Consider the following 20,881-nt stretch of genomic DNA (forward strand, 5'->3'; position numbering starts at 1 on the left):
TTCCTTTGTGCCTTCCTTTCCCTCCTCATCAAGACTGTTCATGAATGATTTCTCCATATCTAACAGGAAATCATATCTGTCTTACTTTGGCTGTCTGCTGCAACCAAACGCCTTAGACTGGATAGATTATAAGCAACAGAAACATGTTGATCACAGCTCTGGTGGATGGGAATCCCAGATGGTGGTGCCAATGAGCCTGGTGTCCGGTGAGGGACTTTTCACATAGATACTTGTGACCTTCTCTATTCCCACGTGGAAGGAGGGAACAATCTCCCTGGGGCCTTTTATAGGAGCCTAACTTTATTCCTGAAGGTTCTCTCATGACTCAAGCACCTATAAGGCTCTATCGTCTTCTATTGTTGCCTGAGAATTAGATGCCCACATAGATTGTGTAGAAACACACACAGTCCATAGTAACGTGTCTCCTCAACACTCTTACATCCTGGTTATTTCCACCTACTGTTTGAATATTCTTTCCTCCCTATTGGAGATTCAAGATGGAGACACTGGGCACCAAACACTCTAGAGTTTCCTAGAACCATCTCCTCTTATCTCCACCCCTTCTTGACTCCTCGACTTCTTTCAGCTCCAGAAATCGTGAACTATGAGCCCCTGGGATTGGAGGCCGACATGTGGTAAGTGGTGGCCTGGGATCCTTCCGGGGACAGAAGGCCTTGGCCCCTGGTGTAGCTGACAGGTCCCCGAGTGTTCAGACCCCTTCCATACGCTCCTAGTCTGCAAGGCTCCAGGAGCAGTAGATATGCAGTCAGGAGGCAATGAGGCTTGGATCCATGGTCATCAGGCGAGAGGCTAAGCAAGTGCAGACTCATCCTGGCCACAGCTGGGGTCTAGGTAACAGCTAAGTGAGCTTCATTGGTCAGTCAGTCAGGTGTTCCACCGAAGTATCCTATGTTTTCCTAGCCATGCTGCTGTGATCAATTCTTTACACATTTTATTTGAACACTGCTTTATAGTTGGCCCAGCTCGTGACTTGGCTTTCTAAGACCATGCCACCTGTGAGGCTGTTCTTATTATTTATTGTCCTCATTTGACAAGTGATGTGGCCTCAGAGAGTAAGAGATATGCTCTGAAGACAGAGTCTGCAAACAGAAGTCGGACCTTGAATTTGGGTCCTTGATTCAGTGTGCAGAAAGCAAAGATTCTAAATACATCTGGGTCTGTTGCAGAGTGGGGTAGGGAGGAGTGGGGCTTCATATGTCATTCAGGGGACGCCTGGGGAAGGAAGTGACTTCTTGGCCCTGTGTGGGGGGTTGAGGGTGGAACCACACAGCTCTGACATGACTGTCCTTTGCAGGAGCATCGGTGTCATTACCTACATCCTGTGAGTATCTCCAGCCTTGGGTGCAGGCCTGCTTAGCTCAGGAGGTATGAGGGGGTCAAGTCCACACAGCACCGGAGGCCAAGTTCTGAGCTCCACTTGTGACAGTCCTGAAGGCACCTGCACCTGCCCCATCGGCCTCCTCTTTTCTCTCTTCTCATCCCCAGGTCCCCTTCCTCCCTTTCACACTCTCCTTCCTTCTCCTTCCTTTCTCTCTTTATTGTTCCCTTGAGTCTAGTGGTTTAAGTAAAGATTTCCCGCATAGGTGGTTTTTTGTTTTGTTTTGTTTTGTTTTTGCAGACTAGGCCTCATCTGGGACAGGATACTAACACTGTCTCTTTCAGTTTGTGTGGCCATGGACAGGTACTTAACCTTTGGACCTGTTTTTCTTATCAGAGAAATAGGAATCACAGACTTCCCGCCACGGGAAGTGGCGCGGGTGGAAATAAGCTACCTTGTACAAGTTTCCTAGGGCCTGCTTTGGCACACAGGGCAGGCTAGTAGACACTCAGTCCCAGTGGTTTCCGGTGGTCACCCTCTTATAGCACCCGTTGGAAACACTATTTGATGGCATTTTCAGAGTAAAAGCCCATAGCCAGGGCCCGTGTTCCACAGCTTTTTCTTAGTTTTGTTTTACCGTGGAGCTCTGACTTTACCTACTTAGTTTTGTGATACTAGGAACTGAACCTAGAGTAACTGAATGTAGCTAGGCAAATGTGCTACCACTGAATTAGACCTGGAACTTTTTAAATTTTTTTTTTCTTGTTTTGAGATAGAGACTCACCAAATTGCCCAGACAGGCCTTGAACTTGTGTAATTCCTGCATCAGCTCCCCGAGGAGCTGGGATTATAGGCTCAGTGTGACCAGGCCTGGCTGACACTGCTTCATTGAAACCCTGTTTTATCAGAAGAACTGTGTCAGGAACTTAGGATCCTGACATGGAGGAGAGTCAGATTTGCTTGTCCTGGGCTCTGTGTCTGTGGGAGATAAATCATGCAGCTAGAGTCACCCTGTGGGAGCATGGTACACACATTTATGAAATCCAGGGGGAGAGGCTGGAATTGTGGACAATGGGTAACTAGGTAGGTAGGTAGGTAGGTAGATAGACAGACAGACAGACAGACAAATAGTTATATGATGGATAGATAGATTTGAACTAGGAGATATAGAATCAAATCAACTCTCCAGATAGTAAAGAGGTGGGTAAGGACACAGACCCATTTCTGGTCTTATGGAAACCGAGGACCTAGGACTTAAACAAGGTTATTTGTGTTTTATCAATGACAGGAATAATGACCAATAATTCTAGAGCCACTAGTATGGATCAGGGCTACACAAGGCATTTTATCTATTTCTTGTGGTGCTTCAGTTTGACCCTAAAGACCTTGTATATGCTGGGTAAGTGCTCTACCCCTGTGATCCATTCACATTTATTAATTTTTTTGAGATTGGGGAGTCTCACTATGTAGCTCTGGCTGGCCTAGCACTCTCTATGTAGACCACAGAGAAATCGTTCCTCTGCCTCTGCCTTCCAAGTGCTGGGATTAAAGGTGTGCACCATCACGCCTTAGCCTTCCTTTGATCTTTGGAGACAGTCTTTCTCTGTATAGCTCAGGCTGGTCTTGCTATTCCCCATGCTAAGAAAGCAGCGATAGGAATGGGCATGACTGCCAAGAGGTATTTGGTGAGCAGAAACAGCAAGAGTGTCAGCCAAGAGAGATGTGGCAATGGAGTGGAAAGGAAGGCCAAAGTGACTGCCCTCTCTAGCATGGCTAAGTGGTGAGATGGCATGGCTAATCGAGGTAGGCAGCCCAAGGACGGGTCTGTGCATAGCAAGAGCATGTCTGGGTGCTTCAGGGAGTCACTGTATGATACAACCTTGCCAAGCCCAGTGGGGACGAAATCTTGTACACCTTCTGTGCCTCTCAAGCTTTGTTCCAGTTGTTCCTCCATTAGGAAGTTCTTTCTAGAGCTTCTCTGACCATTGACAGCCTGATCATTCATTAAGATAGAGTCAGTGCAAGGATCGACCACCCTATGATGCTGCACCGCCCCCCACTACCCTGTGCCCCCCCCATTTCTTTGTCTGGCCCCTTATTGTATTTTACTTTGTTCTGCCAGAAACTATGTCTCTTCTTTTAGCTTCTGAGTCCATTAAACACAGTCTCCCTGGGTTAGGGATTTAGTTGGAGGTTCAGAAAGTGATTTGAATTGAGCCACACTGAAAAGTCTATTGTTTGGCTTCCTAGAGAGAAGAGACTGGGCTTCCCTGAGTCCATTACTCCTATGTCTGTCTTCCTTCCCTCCATTACATGGGTCTTTTTCTGTTGTGCTCAGACTAAGTGGAGCATCCCCCTTCCTGGGAGACACGAAGCAAGAAACACTGGCAAACATCACAGCTGTGAGTTATGACTTTGATGAGGAATTCTTCAGCCAGACAAGTGAACTGGCCAAGGACTTCATTCGGAAGCTTCTTGTGAAGGAGACACGGTAAGTGGATAAAGACTGTGGCTTCTCCGGTAGTCATTCTTTCCCGTTGCCGTTCACAGACATGCCAGTCTGCCCTCACTTTGCCATCTGTGCCATGTAGCCCAGTCTGGTCAGGTGCTGAGAAGTGTCGCTGGCCATGCCTTGCCATTCATCTTGTCGTTTTGGTTTTTGCCCTCATCTCCTCCTGCCCAAACACAAATGACTCTGCAGGAGCATACACATTTGTGTGCTTGCATGCATGTGTATTTGAAAATCAGGGGTTATTGTGTGCAGTCTTCCATATATGAATGCAGGACTCTGGTTTGAAAGGTAGACAGCGTTTTGAAGCCTGTTCAAGTTGAAAGCGGATGCAGGCAGGCCCAGAGAGGTCAGTAGAGATGAGACATGCCAATCCTACCTCTGCTTAGGGCCTGGACCACTTTCCCTGGAGTACTGGAAATGCAGGCAGTTTTCAGCCATCTCTGCAGCTGTACCGCCTTGATGGTACAGCCAGCCAATGTCAGACAGGTGAGACGCACACCGCTGCTCCCATCACTTGTCCTCATGGAACTTTTGTCTCCTCATCCTCATTGCAGGAAACGGCTTACCATCCAAGAGGCTCTCAGACATCCCTGGATCATGGTAAGGGCACGGTAATGAATGCCAGTGAGCAGGAGGTTCCTCTTCTGCCACCAGAGCTGGCTGTGGCAGTCAAATACAAATGGCTGTTAAGAGGCCTTTGCTTGATCTTGGGCACTGGTCAAGGGTCCTCAAAAGGCCTGTGCTTGTTCAAATGGGGTTATACTGGCTCAGTACTAGAGTACTTGCCTCGTTTGCATGGGGCTGTGAGTTCCATCCAAAGCATTGCAAAACCAATCAAAAAATAAATAAAATAGGGTTATGCTACCATAAATTTGTATTTCATGGGTTCAGAGGGCCAATGAAGTCATCACAGACCTCAGCTAAGACACTTTCCCTTCAGAGGCCAGCTTACAAAATGCTCTTTATTATAAGTCATGTTGCAGACAGATCTGTGGCCACTAAAACCTTGACTGTAATCAGGTCCCTTTCCTTCTCTGCCTTCTGGGCTCTCATTACGGGATGAAATACACATCTGTCATGTAGCTTCTTTAGGCACTGTGTGGCCTCAGGGATTGAGTCCTGAGACAGAGACCTGGTAGGGAAGAAAAGCCAGATCTATTCACACTGGTTGGGTGATGGGGAAGAAGGCAGAGAGGGCCTATGCGGGAAATCTTTACTTAAACCACTAGACTCAAGGGAACAATAAAGAGAGAAAGGAAGGAGAAGGAAGGAGAGTGTGAAAGGGAGGAAGGGGACCTGGGGATGAGAAGAGAGAAAAGAGGAGGCCGATGGGGCAGGTGCAGGTGCCTTCAGGACTGTCACAAGTGGTTGTATCATAGGACAGCTCTGTTCCCTGTTGGGGGGGGGTCAAGGCAGAAAACGAATCCCCACAGTCCACCTGCAGTGGAGGGCTGACTGGTTTTCACAGTTTGGCATGAAAAGCACATTGGGAGTAATAGGGGCACTCAGAGCAAGGATCTGCAGACTGCCTTCATTGTTCACGGAGAAGGCCCATAGGAATGAGCTAAGTGTGGATGTAGAAGGATAGAGACCTATAGATGATCAATTCCTTTACTCCCTAAAGGATGGAGAAGGCCAATAATCTTCCAAGTTGGGATGTTCCCAGAGCCCAAAGCTAGAGAGCCTCTTGGACTCCTTGCTACTGAGCATGCTGGCTTTTGCCAAGGCTGCCGTGTCCTGAAAGGCAGATACCCGCAGCCTTCCTCTGCCTGCCATAGCCTGCATGTTTCGGCCCTTGAATGGATGTTTGCAGAGCCCTAGTTGCAGCCTACTTGTCTGTGTGAGCTACTATTAAATTCTACGTGTGTGGTAACCTTCTCTAATGGCCATGGAGCCCTATGCCCTGCAGTGAGTATGCAGGCAGCACCCCCACATTCCTTAACGTTTCTTATGGTCTTGTTGGGGGCGGCAGTGCTAGCCTCACCCTGGCCCTCCCTCCCGTGTCTTGACATAAGCAGTGAATGCCAAAGAAGCCATGTGTGTGCCTTCCGCCTGCAGCTTGGACTGCCCTGTGGAGCACATATCATGTTAATATTCTGGTTCTTCTGTCTGAACACTTACCAGTCAAAAGGAGAAGCCAGAGCCCCTGAACAGTGGAAGACACAACCTGCCCAGCTGAAGACCAAACGCCTGAGAGAGTACACCCTCAAATGCCACTCAAGCATGCCTCCCAACAACACTTATATCAACTTCGAGCGCTTTGCCCGTGTGGTAGAGGATGTGGCTCAGGTGGACAAGGGATGCCTGGCCCTAGCAGGAGCCCACGACACCCTGCAGGATGATGTGGAGGCCTTGCTCGCTATCTACAATGAGAAGGATGCCTGGTACCGAGAGGAGAATGAGAAGGCCCGCCATAGCCTGTCCCAGCTCAAGTATGAGTTCCGCAAGGTGAAGTCCCTGAAGAAGCTCCTGAGAGAAGACATCCGGAGCACAGGGGCCGACCTTGGAGGTGTGGCCAGGAAGCTAGACCATCTGCAGGTGCAGTTTGAGGCTTTGAGGCAGCAGCTCTCAGCAGACATCCAGTGGATGCAGGAGCTGGTGGGCAGTGTTCAGCTGGAGAGCGGGAACACCGATGGCTACAGTCTGGTCTCCATGTTCCACCAGAACACCAGTGAGTCCCTATCGGAGCTGCTCAACAGATCACACGTGGAGGAAATCCTGGCCGGCTTGAAGCTCTGAGCACGAGTCTAGTCATAGTGCATTCCCAGTGCTTTGGAGAAGCATGCTGTCTTCCACTCTACTGGGGTATCCCACCGGATTTATCCCGCAGGGTGTGTGTTCAGCCCTTCTACTCCCTCTAGAGCTCCCCAGCCACTGGGGTGCTAGTTAGTGGCTTACTCTGCACCCCCCTCACCAGCCTGACTTTCTGAGAGGATTCTGACAAAGCAGCTGAGCCGTGGAAATAATTAGAAAATGTATCCCCTCAGTATACTCTTCTCGGGGGGATATCTGCTGGCCCCAGGAGATTCTTGATAACTGAGTAATGAGGATTGATTGGCACACCTCTCATGTTCTGTCTGCGTGCCTTGGTGCAGATCTTGGTAATGATTGACATAACTAAGAATAACTTAGCTGGCAGGGTGCTTTCCGGTTACAGAGTTGGGGTTTTAAAATATACAGAGAAAATACTAACTTTCTTTTAAATTGTCTTTTCACTCATCAAGTCTTGATGTCTGTGACCTTATTGGATCCTTAAAGAACTCTGTGAGATAAGAGGTTGGGATATAGCTCAGGTTCTAGAGGGTTCGCCTAGCATCCACAGAGCTCTGGGTTCGATCCCCAGCACAGCATATACTGAGCTTGGTAGTACACACCTCTATCTGGTACTTAAGAGGAGGAGCCAAAGGGATTGGGAGTTCAGAGTTTGCTCTGGCTATGCGTTGCTTTTGTAAGGCCAGCCTGGGCTATATGGGCCCCTGTCTCGAGGTGGGGAGGGGCTCTGTGAGCTGAGAAGGTGAATGGCAGTGTTATTACTATTCATTTCTGTCACCAATGAGGAAATTGACTCAGAGAAGGGGAATGAGTTAGGATCATACATAGTCTGTTGGAAACCCAGGGTGCCCGTGTTTGAGGTGAGGTATGGAGGAAGTCTAGTGAAGCTTAGCTGTAATGTCCACCATACTACTAAAGTTCTGATCCCAGAGGCTAAGGTTCAATTTTGCATCGAGAATGAAGACAGGAGGCTCACAAGGAAGTGTTAACTCATATTCTAGGCCAGTGGGCCCTGAAGTCTGGAAACCCAGAGAGCATTGGGAAGCACAGTGCTCACTGGGCTCTTCTAGCTCCAAAACTTTGAGCATCATGAGGTTTGTGTGATGTCACCTTCATTCCCTAGGAGGAAGGCCCATCAATACTTTCATGCAGACAGCACATAGATTATGGGCCCTGGACCCCACGTGGTGCCAGCAGCTTGGGATTGGGGGCAAATTGCATTGTTTCAAGTACCTCCACAGCCTCGCAGAACATTCATCATAATTGTATTAAATATTATTCTCAGGTTAGTGAGAAAACAAAGAAAGAATGTGACTTGTCCCAGGTCACCACATTAGTGATAAAAGTGGGAACCTTCTGATGAGTCTGTAACTCTTTCTGATTCTCTTAACCGCTTGGATTCTAGGAACTTATGCCGTGCTTGAGAAGTGGGTGTTACCCAAGTTCACCCATCCATTCAGACATAGTTAGCAGGCACCTGCCAGTTTCCAAATAATTGACTTGAGTCTGGGGACGTGGTGTTAAGTAATATCAAACTGGTTTTCTACTTCCTCGGAGTTCTCAGTTGAGAGATAGATTCTAGCATTAATCAAGAATTATATAACTGCAAAACTCAGCTGGTCCCTATGCTATGAAAGAGAGGTAGGCAGCACTGCAAGGCCTACAGTGAGAGAGAGAGAGAGAGAGAGAGAGAGAGAGAGAGAGAGAGAGAGAGAGAAAGAGAGAGAGAGTTGGGCGGATCTGCTCAGGGGAGGCAACCATGTATGGGGGACCCTGGGACTGTGGTCAGCTAAGCAAGCCAAGGAGAGAGGTGTCCTCCATGAGGTCATCATGTCGGTGTTCTGTGATGAGAGAGGAACGGGAGGAAAGCTAAAGGAGAGGGGATGGGAGTGTGTATCATGTAGAGGTGGCTGAGGAAGAGCAGGTCCAGCGGGGCTTTGGCATGTTGAGGAGGTCTGCCTTTGTTCCCAGGGTCACCAGGAGTGACTAATAGGTCCTGGCCAGTGCTGAGGGAGGATTTCTCAGTGGGCAGCGCAGACTAGACTTTGATTTAATAAAGCAGTTCTTTAGAATCCTATCTTTTGAAAAAATAGCAAGCTGGATCATTTAAAGTATCACATATAATCACTAACAGAAACTATTTTAATCAAATATAAAAACCCCACAATTTTAAGATGTAGGATTATTTTGTAGACAATCAAGAAAGAAAAAAATATCCTGGACAATGTTTTAGGAAATGCTACACAATGTGAGGGTGACCAAGAGACAGCGCCACCATGCAGAAGAAACACGCCTGGCTCAACGTGGACCCTGGGTAGAGATGAAAACCTCAGAGCGGGAGGCCTGGCTACCTTTGCAGCATTACCTCTTTGGGATTGGACCACGTCAGTGTGCGTCAGAAGAACCCCGAGCAGGGACTGCTGTGCCCCGGAGTCGAAGACAGGGTGACCCCACCTGGCTCGCCAGAGCTGTGCAGTCTTTTCTCCAGATGGCCTGCTTCAGTCCAGGCCCACAGCATAAGATGCCACATTGTTTGGGAGGTGCTGCTGATGTCTGAGGTCTGACATTGCACATCCTGGAATCAAGGAAAGATTGAGAACCTGTGCCTTACCCTAAAGACAGAAGACTCCACAGTTGCTCCAAAGTCCTGTATGCCCTGTCACGGCATGTTGTCAAGACACTACAAATGTTAAAGGTCCTTTTGGTTGCATCAACAGACCTTAACATTTAGATCTGGTTTGCCTAGAAGAAAGCCATGGACGGGAAGATGTTCATGAACCTTCTTTGAAGGCTGAAGTAAATGCAAGAAGATTTGAGTGTTGGTGCTACTTGCTTAGGGAGGATGGGAAAGGGAGGAAAGCTGGTTTTCTTGGGTTTGCGGAATCAGCTACTCTGTTCATGCTGAGAGGGTCCCCCGAGGTAAATTACCCAATACTCTCCCCGTGTAGCAGCTTATGGGGCAGCACTTCTCCAAGGTCGCACAGCTGTCAGCCTCTGAGCTGGCTCAGAGCCACAAGCCATAAGCTGTGTTCATGGCCGTCATTGGTAACAGTGTCTCCTCTAGATGTTTCGCAACCTGATCTTCCGATGTCACCTGTCAGACAAACTTCTTTCTCCTAAGGTATCAGAACCTGATAAAGGGGTATCTGAGGAGGCCCAGGAAATAAATGCAGCCAGTGGCCCTGTTTGCCCCTTACAGGCTCACAGCTGGTATTTTTTTTCTTTTGAAGACTTGAGGGATTTTTTTTTTATTGATTTTTGTTGAGCTCTACATTTTTCTCTGCTCCCTTCCCTCCCTCTCCTTTCCCCTTCAACCCTCTCCCAAGCTACCCATGCTCCCAATTTACTCAAGAGATCTTGTCTTTTTCTACTTTTCACAGCTGGTATTTTAATAGCCACCTGGGGCACAGGACGGTCACGGCAGAAAGGGATGTGGGGAGTGGAATGTTTCATTGGGACCCAGAGGAAGGAGGCCCAGGAGTGGCACACTGCTCTATGAACCACTGCCACCATGGAAGCTTTCGCATTTAGGGAGGATATATTTATATATGGGGATGCACATATGTGGACAGTACAGTTTATACATATGTGTGTGCACATGGAAGCCAGTGGTCAACCTTGTTATTCCTCTGGAGATGTCTTCCTTGGTTTTTGACTTAGGGTTTCTGTTGCTGTGAAGAGATGCCATGACCAAGGCAACTCTTATAAAGAAAGACATTTAATTGAGGTGGCAACTTATAGTTTCAGAGGTTTAGTTTCTTATCATCATGGGGAGCATGGTGGCCGAGAGCATGGCAGTGGGCGTATTAGAGTTACAGAGGGGCCAGTTCAGTTGAACAAATGCTTATTGTATTCTGTTTCTGGGGTAGGTGACAGATAAGGACAGGGCAATCCTTGGATAAGAAGTGTAGTGTACTGAGTTCATGGTTGGTAGGGAGAGGTTCTTTCGTGATGTAGTCACTGGTAAGCTCACCCAGGCTCCTGTAAACAACTCTCATGTATCTCATCAGACACACACAGATACACACACACACACACACAGATACACACACACACACACAGATACACATAGACACACACAGATACAGACACACAGAGACATACAAAGACACACAGAGATGTACACAGACACACAGACACACACAGATACACAGAGACACACACAGACACACAGAGACATACACAGACACACACAGATACACACAGACACACACACAGACACACCGAGACATACACAGACACACACAGATACACAGAGACAGACACACAGACACCCCCCACACACATGACTTGAAAGTAGAAGAGGCACTAGTTAGGAAGAGAATTAGTAAAAGAGTGGAGGAGAAATGGGAAGGATTAATGGGGTATGCATGTGTGTATGTATGTGATAATATGATTGAAATACATTATGTACATGTATGAAAATGTCATAATGAAGCCATATATTAAATATAATTAATATGTGCTAATAAAAACATTAAGAAATTACTCAAAGTGGAAAAAATATATAGTATCAAGCCAATGGGACCCAGTCAACTGGGAGGTGGGAAAGACTTGCTAAGCGATCCTTTAGAGCAGAGGCTCTCAACCTTCCTAACACTGTGACCCTTTCATACAGTTCCTCATGCTGTGGTGATCTCATTGCTACTTCATAACTGTAATTTTGCTACTGTTATCAATCATAATGTAAATATCTGTGCTTTCTGATGGTCTTCGGCAACCCCTGTGAAAGAGTCATTTGACCCCCAAAAGGGTCACGATTCACAGGATGAGAACCGCTGAGGTAGAGGTATCAGACACAGCAGAGATGAGTTCTGACTCTGGCAGGGCAGGAAGGACAGCAGAAGGCTGTGGAGGTCTTGGGCAGCTGCCCCATCACGGAGATACCTGCCTCCTCCTGTGTCGGTAGGAAGAAGGTTCTGGGCAGAATCTGGAGAGCTGAGTGCAGACTGGATCACGAGCTTGGAATTGTTGAGTCAAAGTTGGAAAGGGGAGGTTACAGAGGTTCAGGGGTTTTTGTCTGTAACTTTATGAAGGGAACATTCTCAAAACTGACACAGAAGTCTGGAGGAACGGAATGGGGACCTCTGTGCTTCAGCAGGGATCAAGCCGAGGGCAGCTGCTTCATTTTAATTCCCTACTCTAACTTCTTTAGTTCTCCTCCTCTAGCTTCTTTTGAAGTATTTCAAGTACTTTAAAGCAAACTTTAAATGTATTCAACTCATAAGCCCTTCTTCATCCTTTTGAGATATCTTGCTGTATAATCCAGTCTGGTCTCAAATTCACAATCCTCCTGCCTCAGCCTACCAAGTGCTGTGGTTATGGGTGTCTGCCACCAGGCTTGGCAGGACCTTCCTCAGGTGCCTTCCACTTTTTGTTTGAGACAAAGTCTCTCATCTGGAACCTCACCAAGAAGGCCGGGCTAACTGGCCTCTGGGCTTCCGGGAATCCACCTGTCTCCCCTCCTGTCTCTCTGTTACTAGAGTTACAAGCACATGGCCACTGTGCCCAGAATTATGTGGGTTCTGGCGGGGGTGGGGGTGCACTCAAATCCTCATGCTTGCGAGGCAAGTCTTTACTGACTGAGTTGTCTTTTTTGTATAATTCTCGTGTTTTCATCATGGTTCTATCTCTCCATAAACTTAAACCATCCTCACACGATCAGGGTATCTGCTGCATTCAGTTGGTTTGTTCATATCAGGATGCAAGCACAGCTCACATATGGCATTTAGGTGATACCTTTAAATTCTCTTGTGGGCACAGGAGCGAGAGTTTTGAAAAGTTTTTTCTTAGAGACAGAAGTTGCTCAACAAACAGAAAGTCTGGTAAAGAGAATTAAAAAGATGTCTGTGTATCTGTGCTAAAACCTCACAGGAAAATGAGGCTAGACCAAGCATGGAAAGGAACATTTTCACCTCCTCCCATTGGTTGACCACTTCAGGGCCAGCTCTGGGGTACCTAGCTTTTCTGCTCACCCTGCCCAGGCAGGAGGAGACAGAAACACCTACAAATTTTTCATTTACATCTTCCTGGGGAAACAAATGTTTGCCAGCAGGGCCCGAGCCCCAGCCAGCAGGGCCTGAGCCCCAGCAAGCAAACGGAGGGAGGGGAAGAGGTGTCTTCAGGAGAGAGACTTAACGGAGAGAAGGGAGGTCTACCAGATCCAAAGTCCATGGCAGGAGAGAGAAGTGGCTGTCCCTGCCTTTCTGTGGCGGCGTGTGGGACCGCCAGGATGGCACAGATGGAGACTTGAAGAAGTGCAGTCTATTTGCAGCCCCTGTGGAAAGCCTGGTATTTAGAGAAAAAACACTGGAGGGGACGCCACAGTTCCTTTCTCACATTCTTGAGGGTGGCTCCTGCTGCTGCTTCCTCTCCCTGCTCCGTGGACGTCGTTTTAGACCCTAGGACACACCCCTGGGCTGTTTCAAAGACATTTGCATCTGTGTCAACAAAATCTGACTCCAGCCACAGATTTCTATTTTCTTACCTTTTTTCCTCTGACACTGAACGTTCCTGGGAGGTTGGTCAGAAATGCCCAGGCTCCCTGGTATCAGTGATAGGTCATAATTGGAAAATGGGCACTCACTGTCTGTCTGAAGGGGAAGGAGCAGGAGGCAGACACAGCCTCTGTTCAAGAGGAATAATCCCACATTACTTCTGGGGACAGGTCTCACAGCAGAATTTATGTCTCTGACTTTCCAGGCAGAGATGACAGCATCAGCCTTTTGAGAGACTCTTAGCAACCAAGGAGCCATTAACGAGGAAAGGCCAGCCTGACAGATTTATAGCTTAGATGGCCCCTTCCTTGGAACTCATGTGGTTGTGTGTAGCATATAGAGTGGCCCTAGAAGGAATTGTCACCTCCTGTTAATAACCTGGGAGTAGGTCCCTATGACATTTCGTCTGGGCCTCTCTGTTCAGTGTTGAGCTAGTAGGAAGTGCAGCTGTCCTTAATATAATTCCCCTGGCCTGCATGTTGTCTCTCCAGCTATGGGGGTGGGGTAGGGGGTGGCAATGAGACATTTCTCTTCTAGGTGAGGAAACCCATCAGTAAGTGCATAAGAACTCTCTTCTTTTCCTGAGTCTACTGATCAAATTTCCTTATGAAAAACAAATACACCCTCCCAGGATTAGGCTCAAAGGTCATTCATGGCTGAGTGAATTGCACCTCTCAAAGGTATTATGATAGCTGATTAAAGTGCCCTGGGTGCTTTATTGGTGGTATGAGCAGGTTCAGATTTAGGATTTATTTATTATATTTATTTGGTGTGTGTGTGTGATGTATGTGTGCATACAAGTGCCCCATGACCCATGTGTGGAGATCAGAGGACAGTGTTTTTGTCACATGAAATCTGGGATTGAACTCACGTCATCAGGTTGGCAGCAAGCACCCTTACCCACTGAGTCATCTTGTTGGCCTGGATCTGGGATTCCAGTCTGTTTGTCAGGAGCTCAGGGAATCAGTGCAACCATGCAGCTAGTAAGAGGGAGCATTATTGACTTGGGGAGGAAGGAGGAACGGCCTGGCCGTATAGACAAGGACACGAGCAAATCCCAGTGTCCTCAGGTTGCTTCCCCCACTGCCAAGCTGACACCATTGGGTTCCACACACAGTAAGATCACACGAGGCTCTAGTGATGTCAGAGTCCAGAGTATCTCTTGGAAGACATTTGAGTTACATGTGACATATTTGGTAGCATGGGGTGAGGTAGTCTTGGCATGGATCTCATGCCAGATGCCAGCCCAAAGCTGTGTGGATGGTTCCTGGAGCCATGAGGGGAGATGAGGGTGGAGCTGGGCTCTGAATGTGTTGAGGTAGGACCAGCTCTGAAGAGCCTACAGGTTGCCTTTTGCAGTTCTCAGTATGACAGCATCACAAGCTGTCAGAACAGAAATAGCTGCGTGGGCCTGAGGGATCATCCTGGGCAGTTGTCCTGGGGCCACAGGGTCCTCTGAGAGTCCATGGAAGTTATCAACTGTCCTGGGAACCATTGCTTGCCTGGACACACACACAGACACACACAGACACACACCTTTACTCCCATAAATAATATATCATAAACTGTGTGATTCAGTGGTTCTTAATATTTTTACAAGCTTGTACACCAAGAAGGCAAACATTCTCTTAGGGCTGGAGAGGTGACTCAGCAGGTGAGGGTACTTGCTACTTTTCCTGAGGACCTGTGTTGTATGCCCAGAACCCACACAGGGCATTGGCTCCCCCATGAAGCTGGAGTTGCAGGCAGTTGTGAGCTGCTCAACATGGGTGCTGGGAACCAAACTCAGGGCCTCTGGAAGAGCAGCGTGTGCTCTTAACCACTGAGCCATTCCTTCACCCCTTCGTTTTATTTTAATTATGTGTATAGGGAGGGGGAAGGTACAAGTGAATCAGGTGTCCTGAGGCATTGGATCCCTGGTAGCTGGAGCTACAGCTGGCCATGAGCTGCTGGACATGGGTGCTGAGAACCAAAGTCAGGTCCTTTGCAAGAACAGACTGCACTCTTACCTGCTAAACCTTCTCTCCAGGCCCAGGATCATTCTATCATAGCCGTTCCACAATCTCTCCTGGCCCCAGCTAGTAACCTTGTTCCTGACTCTATATATTTACCTCTTCTGGCCATTTCATAAAATGGAATCACACATAGTTGGTCTTCTGTGCCTGGCTTTTTTCTCTTTTCAAGCTTCATTCATGCTTATCATGTCTCAGAAGTTCACTTGTTTTCATAATTAACACTCCTAATTAGTATCACATTATATGGCTCAGCCACATCTTGTTTGTCCATACGTCGGCTGATATGCTTTAGGTTGTTTCCACTTCCTTGGATCTTAAGAGTACTACATAAGGGTGATCTGGCTGCAGCGTCTGCCGCTCCATTGTAGTTGATCTGGCCGACTGGGTGGCTGTCTCTTCCTCCCTCAGTGTTTCATGTGCATGTCTGCCAAAGCTTGGTACTTGGTCAAAGATGGCTCTCCCTGTAGAGAGGACTGTTCTCCTGTCAAGGACATATAAGTATCTCTACTCTACTGCTAGAACCTCCAAACAAACTCTCAAAAATGGTGCTGGAGCCAGAGAGATGGCTCAGCAGGTCAAAGGTCCTCACTGCCAAGCCTGACGACCTGAGTTCACTTCCTGAGACCGACATGGTAGAAGGAGGGGACGGGCTCCTGCAAGTTGTCCTCTGACCTCCATACACACTTACCCCACCCCCAGCTGGTAAATAAGTAAATGTCGTTAAACAAAAGAATGGGGCTACTCTGACCAGTCATATACAAATTACACTCTTAAAATTGACAGGCCATTTTAGGATATCCACAGACTCCCCAAAACCTATCTCTTCAGCTAGGAAAACCTTATTTACTATTTTAATATGGGGGGACATTTAAAAGGAAATGGGGAATAGCAGCAGTTGGTTTATTGCTGTTCGCTGGGTGGTCCTGGATTAAGAGTGTCAGATCCATGGACTCATTCAGTCTCACTAGCCCTGGCAAATGGATCTCAGTATTACAGGTGAGGTGACTGAGGCCCAGAGAAGTCGTGGTGGATGCTTTGCAGTGAAGGACTTAATCTGTGTTGTAACTGCCAGATGGTGAATGACAACTGTGCATCTGTCCTCATTTGACCCCCACCCCCCACCGCACCCCACGAAAGCCCCTATTTCCTTCCATTTCTTAGTACTAGAGGAGTGCCATACTTACCAATAGGCATGCATTTCGCCAAAACCAGTCAGTCCAGTGCTCCTTGCCATAGAATGATCCTCTCCCCAAAGTGAGAATGATCCTCTCCCCAAAGTGATACTGATGGCTCTTGCTTCCAGCTTTTCTCTCACCATGTCTCTGTCTGTCTGTCCATCTCTGTGTGTGTGTGTCTGTCTGTCTCTCTCTGTCTGTCTGTTTGTCTCTGTCTGTCTCAGTTTCTCCCTCTCCCCCCGTTTATGCATGCACTACACTGTGGTAATAATAGCTCAGGGGCATCCAGGAGATCTTCTGGGCAGTGAGACATTTGTAACATCACCCTTCCTGCGACATTTGACATTCCCACCGCATACCTTGCTGGGGAAGGAGGTTCCAGAGGCAGGCTGAGGGCAGTGTGGAGTCCAGGATCTTTGGGGATGTGGGTAGCTGCCATCTGAAACTCAGTTGACACCGTCACGCTGTTTTATCTCTCAGCCGGTAGACAACCAGCAAGCCATGGTGCGCAGGGAGTCTGTGGTCAACCTGGAGAACTTTAAGAAGCAGTATGTCCGCAGGCGGTGGAAGGTGCGTCAGGGCTTGGGGTGAAGGGCAGGAGCCTAGTGGGGCTCCCTGCGTCTCTCCGGATCTCTGTGCACATATTACCTGGCGTCTCTCTTCTCCCTTCCCTCAGCTCTCCTTCAGCATCGTCTCCTTGTGCAACCACCTCACCCGCTCCCTGATGAAGAAGGTACACTTGAGGACAAGCGAGGACCTGGTGAGCCCCTGCAGAGCCCTTTGCTGGGCACAGCTCCTAGACTCTAGGAGAGGATGGAGGAGGGTATTAACTATTTTCAGCCGCTGCTGCCCTGGAGGCTGCAGTGTGGCCAGCTGAGGGATGTGTCTGAGGGAACGCCAGGCATCCTTTTCTAGGGGCTGTCTAAGGGATGGCTGCTGTCATTCCACCCCACCCTCTGGCCCTCTGAGAACTATGGAAGTGAGTCCCATTAGACCACCCAAAATTTCTTCTGGCCAAGTGCACATCTATAACTCAAGCACTTGAGAGGTGGAGGCAAGAGAGACCAGGCCAGCCTAGGTGACATGAGACTCTATTTCAAACCACCCCACCTTAAGAAATTCATTTCTGACAACCCCAGTTCTTCTTTAGAATGGGTGCTAGATGCCTTCTACACTTGCTTTTCAGACTGCCTGTATCAATAACATCTGATAATATGTTTTCTTGTTATATATTTTTGTTTGTTTATTTCCTTTTTTGTAGTACTAAGGCTTGAATACGAGGCCTTTTAATATGCTAGGTAAATATTATACCATTGAGCTACATCCTTGGCCCTTTAGTGTATGTTTAAAACAAGAGGCGTATAATAGAATATACTCACGGGGGAGGGAGGGTATTTCTAGAGATAGTCTTCCAAAATTCAGATCTGCTACTTACCTGCTGTATGGCCTCCAAGAGGTTATTTAATTTCTCAGTTCCAAAATGTCATCATTTGTAAAATGGGGATAATGATAGTTACTACATTGTTGGACAGTGAGTAGGCTCACTTGATGCCCTTTCCTTAAGGCCGGGTGGGTAAGTGCTCAGTGTGTGTTAGCAGTTGTTAGCACTACTTCAGTTCTTGAAATGGACCTCAGTGTTAGTGTTTCAGTTGGGAGGGGCTCCCCGGGATTGCCCCTCCCTCCTCGTCGAGTAGAGAGAGCCAGGAGTGTCTGAAAGGTAGACGTTATGATAAAAGGTGACTCTTAGCAAGGGACTGCCTGGCAGTCTTCCTGTGTAAACTGAAGACACTTAACATGAGGCCTGCACCCCAGCTGCTAGCTCATTCCTGGACTCCCCGTGACCCCAACATGCCGTGAGGGAGTCCTCTTTCTTTAGGCTGAGCTCCTGTTTGTTCCTACTCTTGCCAGGGCTTGAGAATTGGTAGCTCCAGGGTCCTGTGTGGCTTTCCGACACTGGGCCCCTCTTCTGGTCACCAGCCTCATAGACAGTGGAGGAACCAACTTTGCTCCCTCTGAGAATCCCTGCTCGCCACAGGCGATTTTGCCCAGCTCACTTTTGTATTGTTTGACTCTGGCTCATACTAAAAAGCTGCCATTCAGCAAAGCATGGTTCTTTTTGTTGTCCTACTCAGACGTGGTCCAGGAGGTGTTTGGCCTCAGCTTTCTTGACTTCAGCTTTCCAGCTGGCTGAGCTGGCCTGGAGGGGTGTATGACAGGACACCTGTCATGCCTTTCCCACTAAGCCCTGGACTTCTTGTCATGATATAGCTGCAGGGTGGGCCGTAAAGAATTTAAATTTCTTTCTTTTTCCTAGTACAAAACATAGTCTTTTTTTTTTTTTTTAACTCAGATATTTGGGTCGCTTGCTCAATGACTTTTCTACCGGAAGAAAAGGCTGGGTCCCATATACATGTTGTATGGTTTTTCCTATTGGACTTTCCTTAAACATTTTTTCTTTTTTTTTTTTTTTCTTTTAAACACTGCTTGGCCCATTATATCTAGCCTCTTCTCGGCTAACTCTCGCACCTGGACTAGCCCATTTCTAATAATGTGTGTAGCACCCCAAGGTGCACTTACCGGGAAGATTCTAGCCTACGTCCATCCTGGGTCGGAGCTTCATCGCATCTGCCCCAGAGAGGAGAGCTATCGAGTCTGAGCTCACTTCCTCCTTAAACATTTTTTTTAGAAAGATAATAACAGGGACTTTTCTTTAGGAAGCATAGAAATTAAACACTTTGGGGTCTCATTTAAATCTGAATTATTCTTTTAATAATTGGAATTAACTGGAGCTGGAGAGATGACTCAGCTATTATGAATACTTTTTCCTCTTCCAGAAACCCAGGTCTGGTTCCTAGTACCTATTTGGTGACTCATAACCACCCCTAGCTCCATTTCCAAGGGCTCTAACTCCCTCTTCTGGCCTCCATGGGCATCTGCATGCATATGGTCCACATACTCAGGCACACAGACAAAATAAAACCTTACAGTCTGAGCAAACAAAACACCTTACAATAATAATCACGATTTTAACACTTAGATTGGTGGGACCCGACTGGAAAGACATTGTAACCTCCAGGTGGTTGTTCTAGCTCTGCTTCAGCTGCCAGGTTGTACTTTTGTGAAAGTGGAACTCAGAAGTCATTCCCTTTGAAAGGCTTTGCGGTAAAGTTTGCCGAAGGCATGGTAGAAGCCAGGTGAGGCCAAGGGTCTGGAGCGATGGCCGGAAGACCTTGCAGAAAAATCAACTTCTTCCCCGCAGGCTGAGCTCCAGAGATCCAGTGCCCCGCAAACCACCTTTCCAAGTGGCCTTGATTAGTGACAGGCACAAATGGCATTAAATGACATTTTCACTGCTGTAATTGGGCTCCGCCTGGCACCTGTTTTCCCACGGATGCCCTACCTGCTTCCCTGCCTCCTGAGAAGGAGGCCTCAATACAATTAGTTTGACCTCATTTCAAGTCCCCCTCCTATTGCCGTCTGCTCTCTGCCAGAGGTCTCTGGGTGGCGCTAAGGGCTTCCCTTTGACATTGCTTCCACTTCCCCCAGCTTATAGAGTATATGGACTTGGGCTGCTGGGTGTTGCTCTGTTCACGTCATCCTGTGACGCCCACCCTGGGTCTCTTCTCCTCCCCAGAGGAACTGCGAGAGTGACACAGAGGAGGACATTGCCAGGAGGAAAGCCCTCCACCCCCGGAGGAGGAGCAGTACCTCCTAACGTACCTGGTTTTCAGTGGCTGCCAGGGAAGTCCACGTTCCTTGTGTTCCTTCTATGCAAGCTCTTGGACCCTGCTTGTCACCGGTACCCAGACCTTCTGTGTTCCTGAGCATAAGAGAGAGGAGTCTGCAGGACTCAGAACTTTCGGGAGGCCCTGGGAGCCGTGGCTGTCTCCTGCTGAGGAGTCTCCAAGCTCTTAGATCTCCAGAAAACTGGCAGTCATCTGTCTGCTAACTTCAAAAGCTGGGATGGGGTGTGGACTGAGGAAATGGCTATAAAGGAGTGTCATCTTCACCACAGGTTAAAGTCAGGTTTAGGCAGCTTTCCTTACTCGGTGACAGAGTTCAGAACCAGCCTCGGCAGCCATCATATCAGGAAGACAGAAGCCGACCCTATCAGGACACATGCGTGAAGAGAATTTCTAGAGTGAGGGACCAATTTTGTGACCTCCCAGAATTCACAGGAGTCAGGATGTCCAACGTCAGACTGTACAGCAGCCTCTTGTCAGCCTACTGTGTTGTGATTTTTTCCTCATTTTTATTATTAAACTTCTTGTTTATCTAATGTTTGGCTGTTTTAGGAGCTATCTCCATCTGGTTCCCTTTAGCCCAAGACCCTGTGCTTAGAGAACATTAGGGTTGACTACATCTCAGGAGCTTCTGAGTAATCTTTTGCCGACAAACTGCGGGCCCTTGCATCGTCTCTTGAAAGTGTCCAGCCCTCTCCTCCTCACAGAAGGTCATGACCCTTCTACCACCACTGCTGGCAGCCCTCCTCTTAGGGGATGACTTGCAGCTCTTCTAAGTTCATAAGTTGAAGTCCTGGCCCTCAGTGTCACAGACTGTCACTGTCACTG

At 48.0% G+C, this 20,881-nt stretch overlaps 1 protein-coding gene across 2 annotated transcripts in view; it reads left to right on the plus strand.

Annotated features, from left to right (window-relative positions):
* The window catches only part of Dapk2 (death associated protein kinase 2), a 121,819-nt gene extending 101,236 nt beyond the window's left edge, over positions 1-20,583 (plus strand). Inside the window, exons 6-12 of one of the 2 annotated variants that reach the window (XM_057767032.1) lie at positions 587-635; positions 1,316-1,342; positions 3,678-3,830; positions 4,406-4,451; positions 16,791-16,880; positions 16,987-17,070; positions 19,945-20,583. In XM_057767032.1, coding sequence (XP_057623015.1) covers positions 587-635; positions 1,316-1,342; positions 3,678-3,830; positions 4,406-4,451; positions 16,791-16,880; positions 16,987-17,070; positions 19,945-20,025 — 530 coding nt within the window. In that variant the 3' untranslated portion in view covers positions 20,026-20,583. Of the gene's footprint in view, positions 1-586; positions 636-1,315; positions 1,343-3,677; positions 3,831-4,405; positions 4,452-5,975; positions 6,669-16,790; positions 16,881-16,986; positions 17,071-19,944 lie in introns of those variants that run through there. The other variant, XM_057767031.1, reaches the window with a different exon arrangement.
* The last annotated feature ends 298 nt before the right edge of the window (positions 20,584-20,881 follow it).

Source organism: Chionomys nivalis, chromosome 4, assembly GCF_950005125.1.
Source record: "Chionomys nivalis chromosome 4, mChiNiv1.1, whole genome shotgun sequence".
Lineage (NCBI taxonomy): Eukaryota > Metazoa > Chordata > Mammalia > Rodentia > Cricetidae > Chionomys > Chionomys nivalis.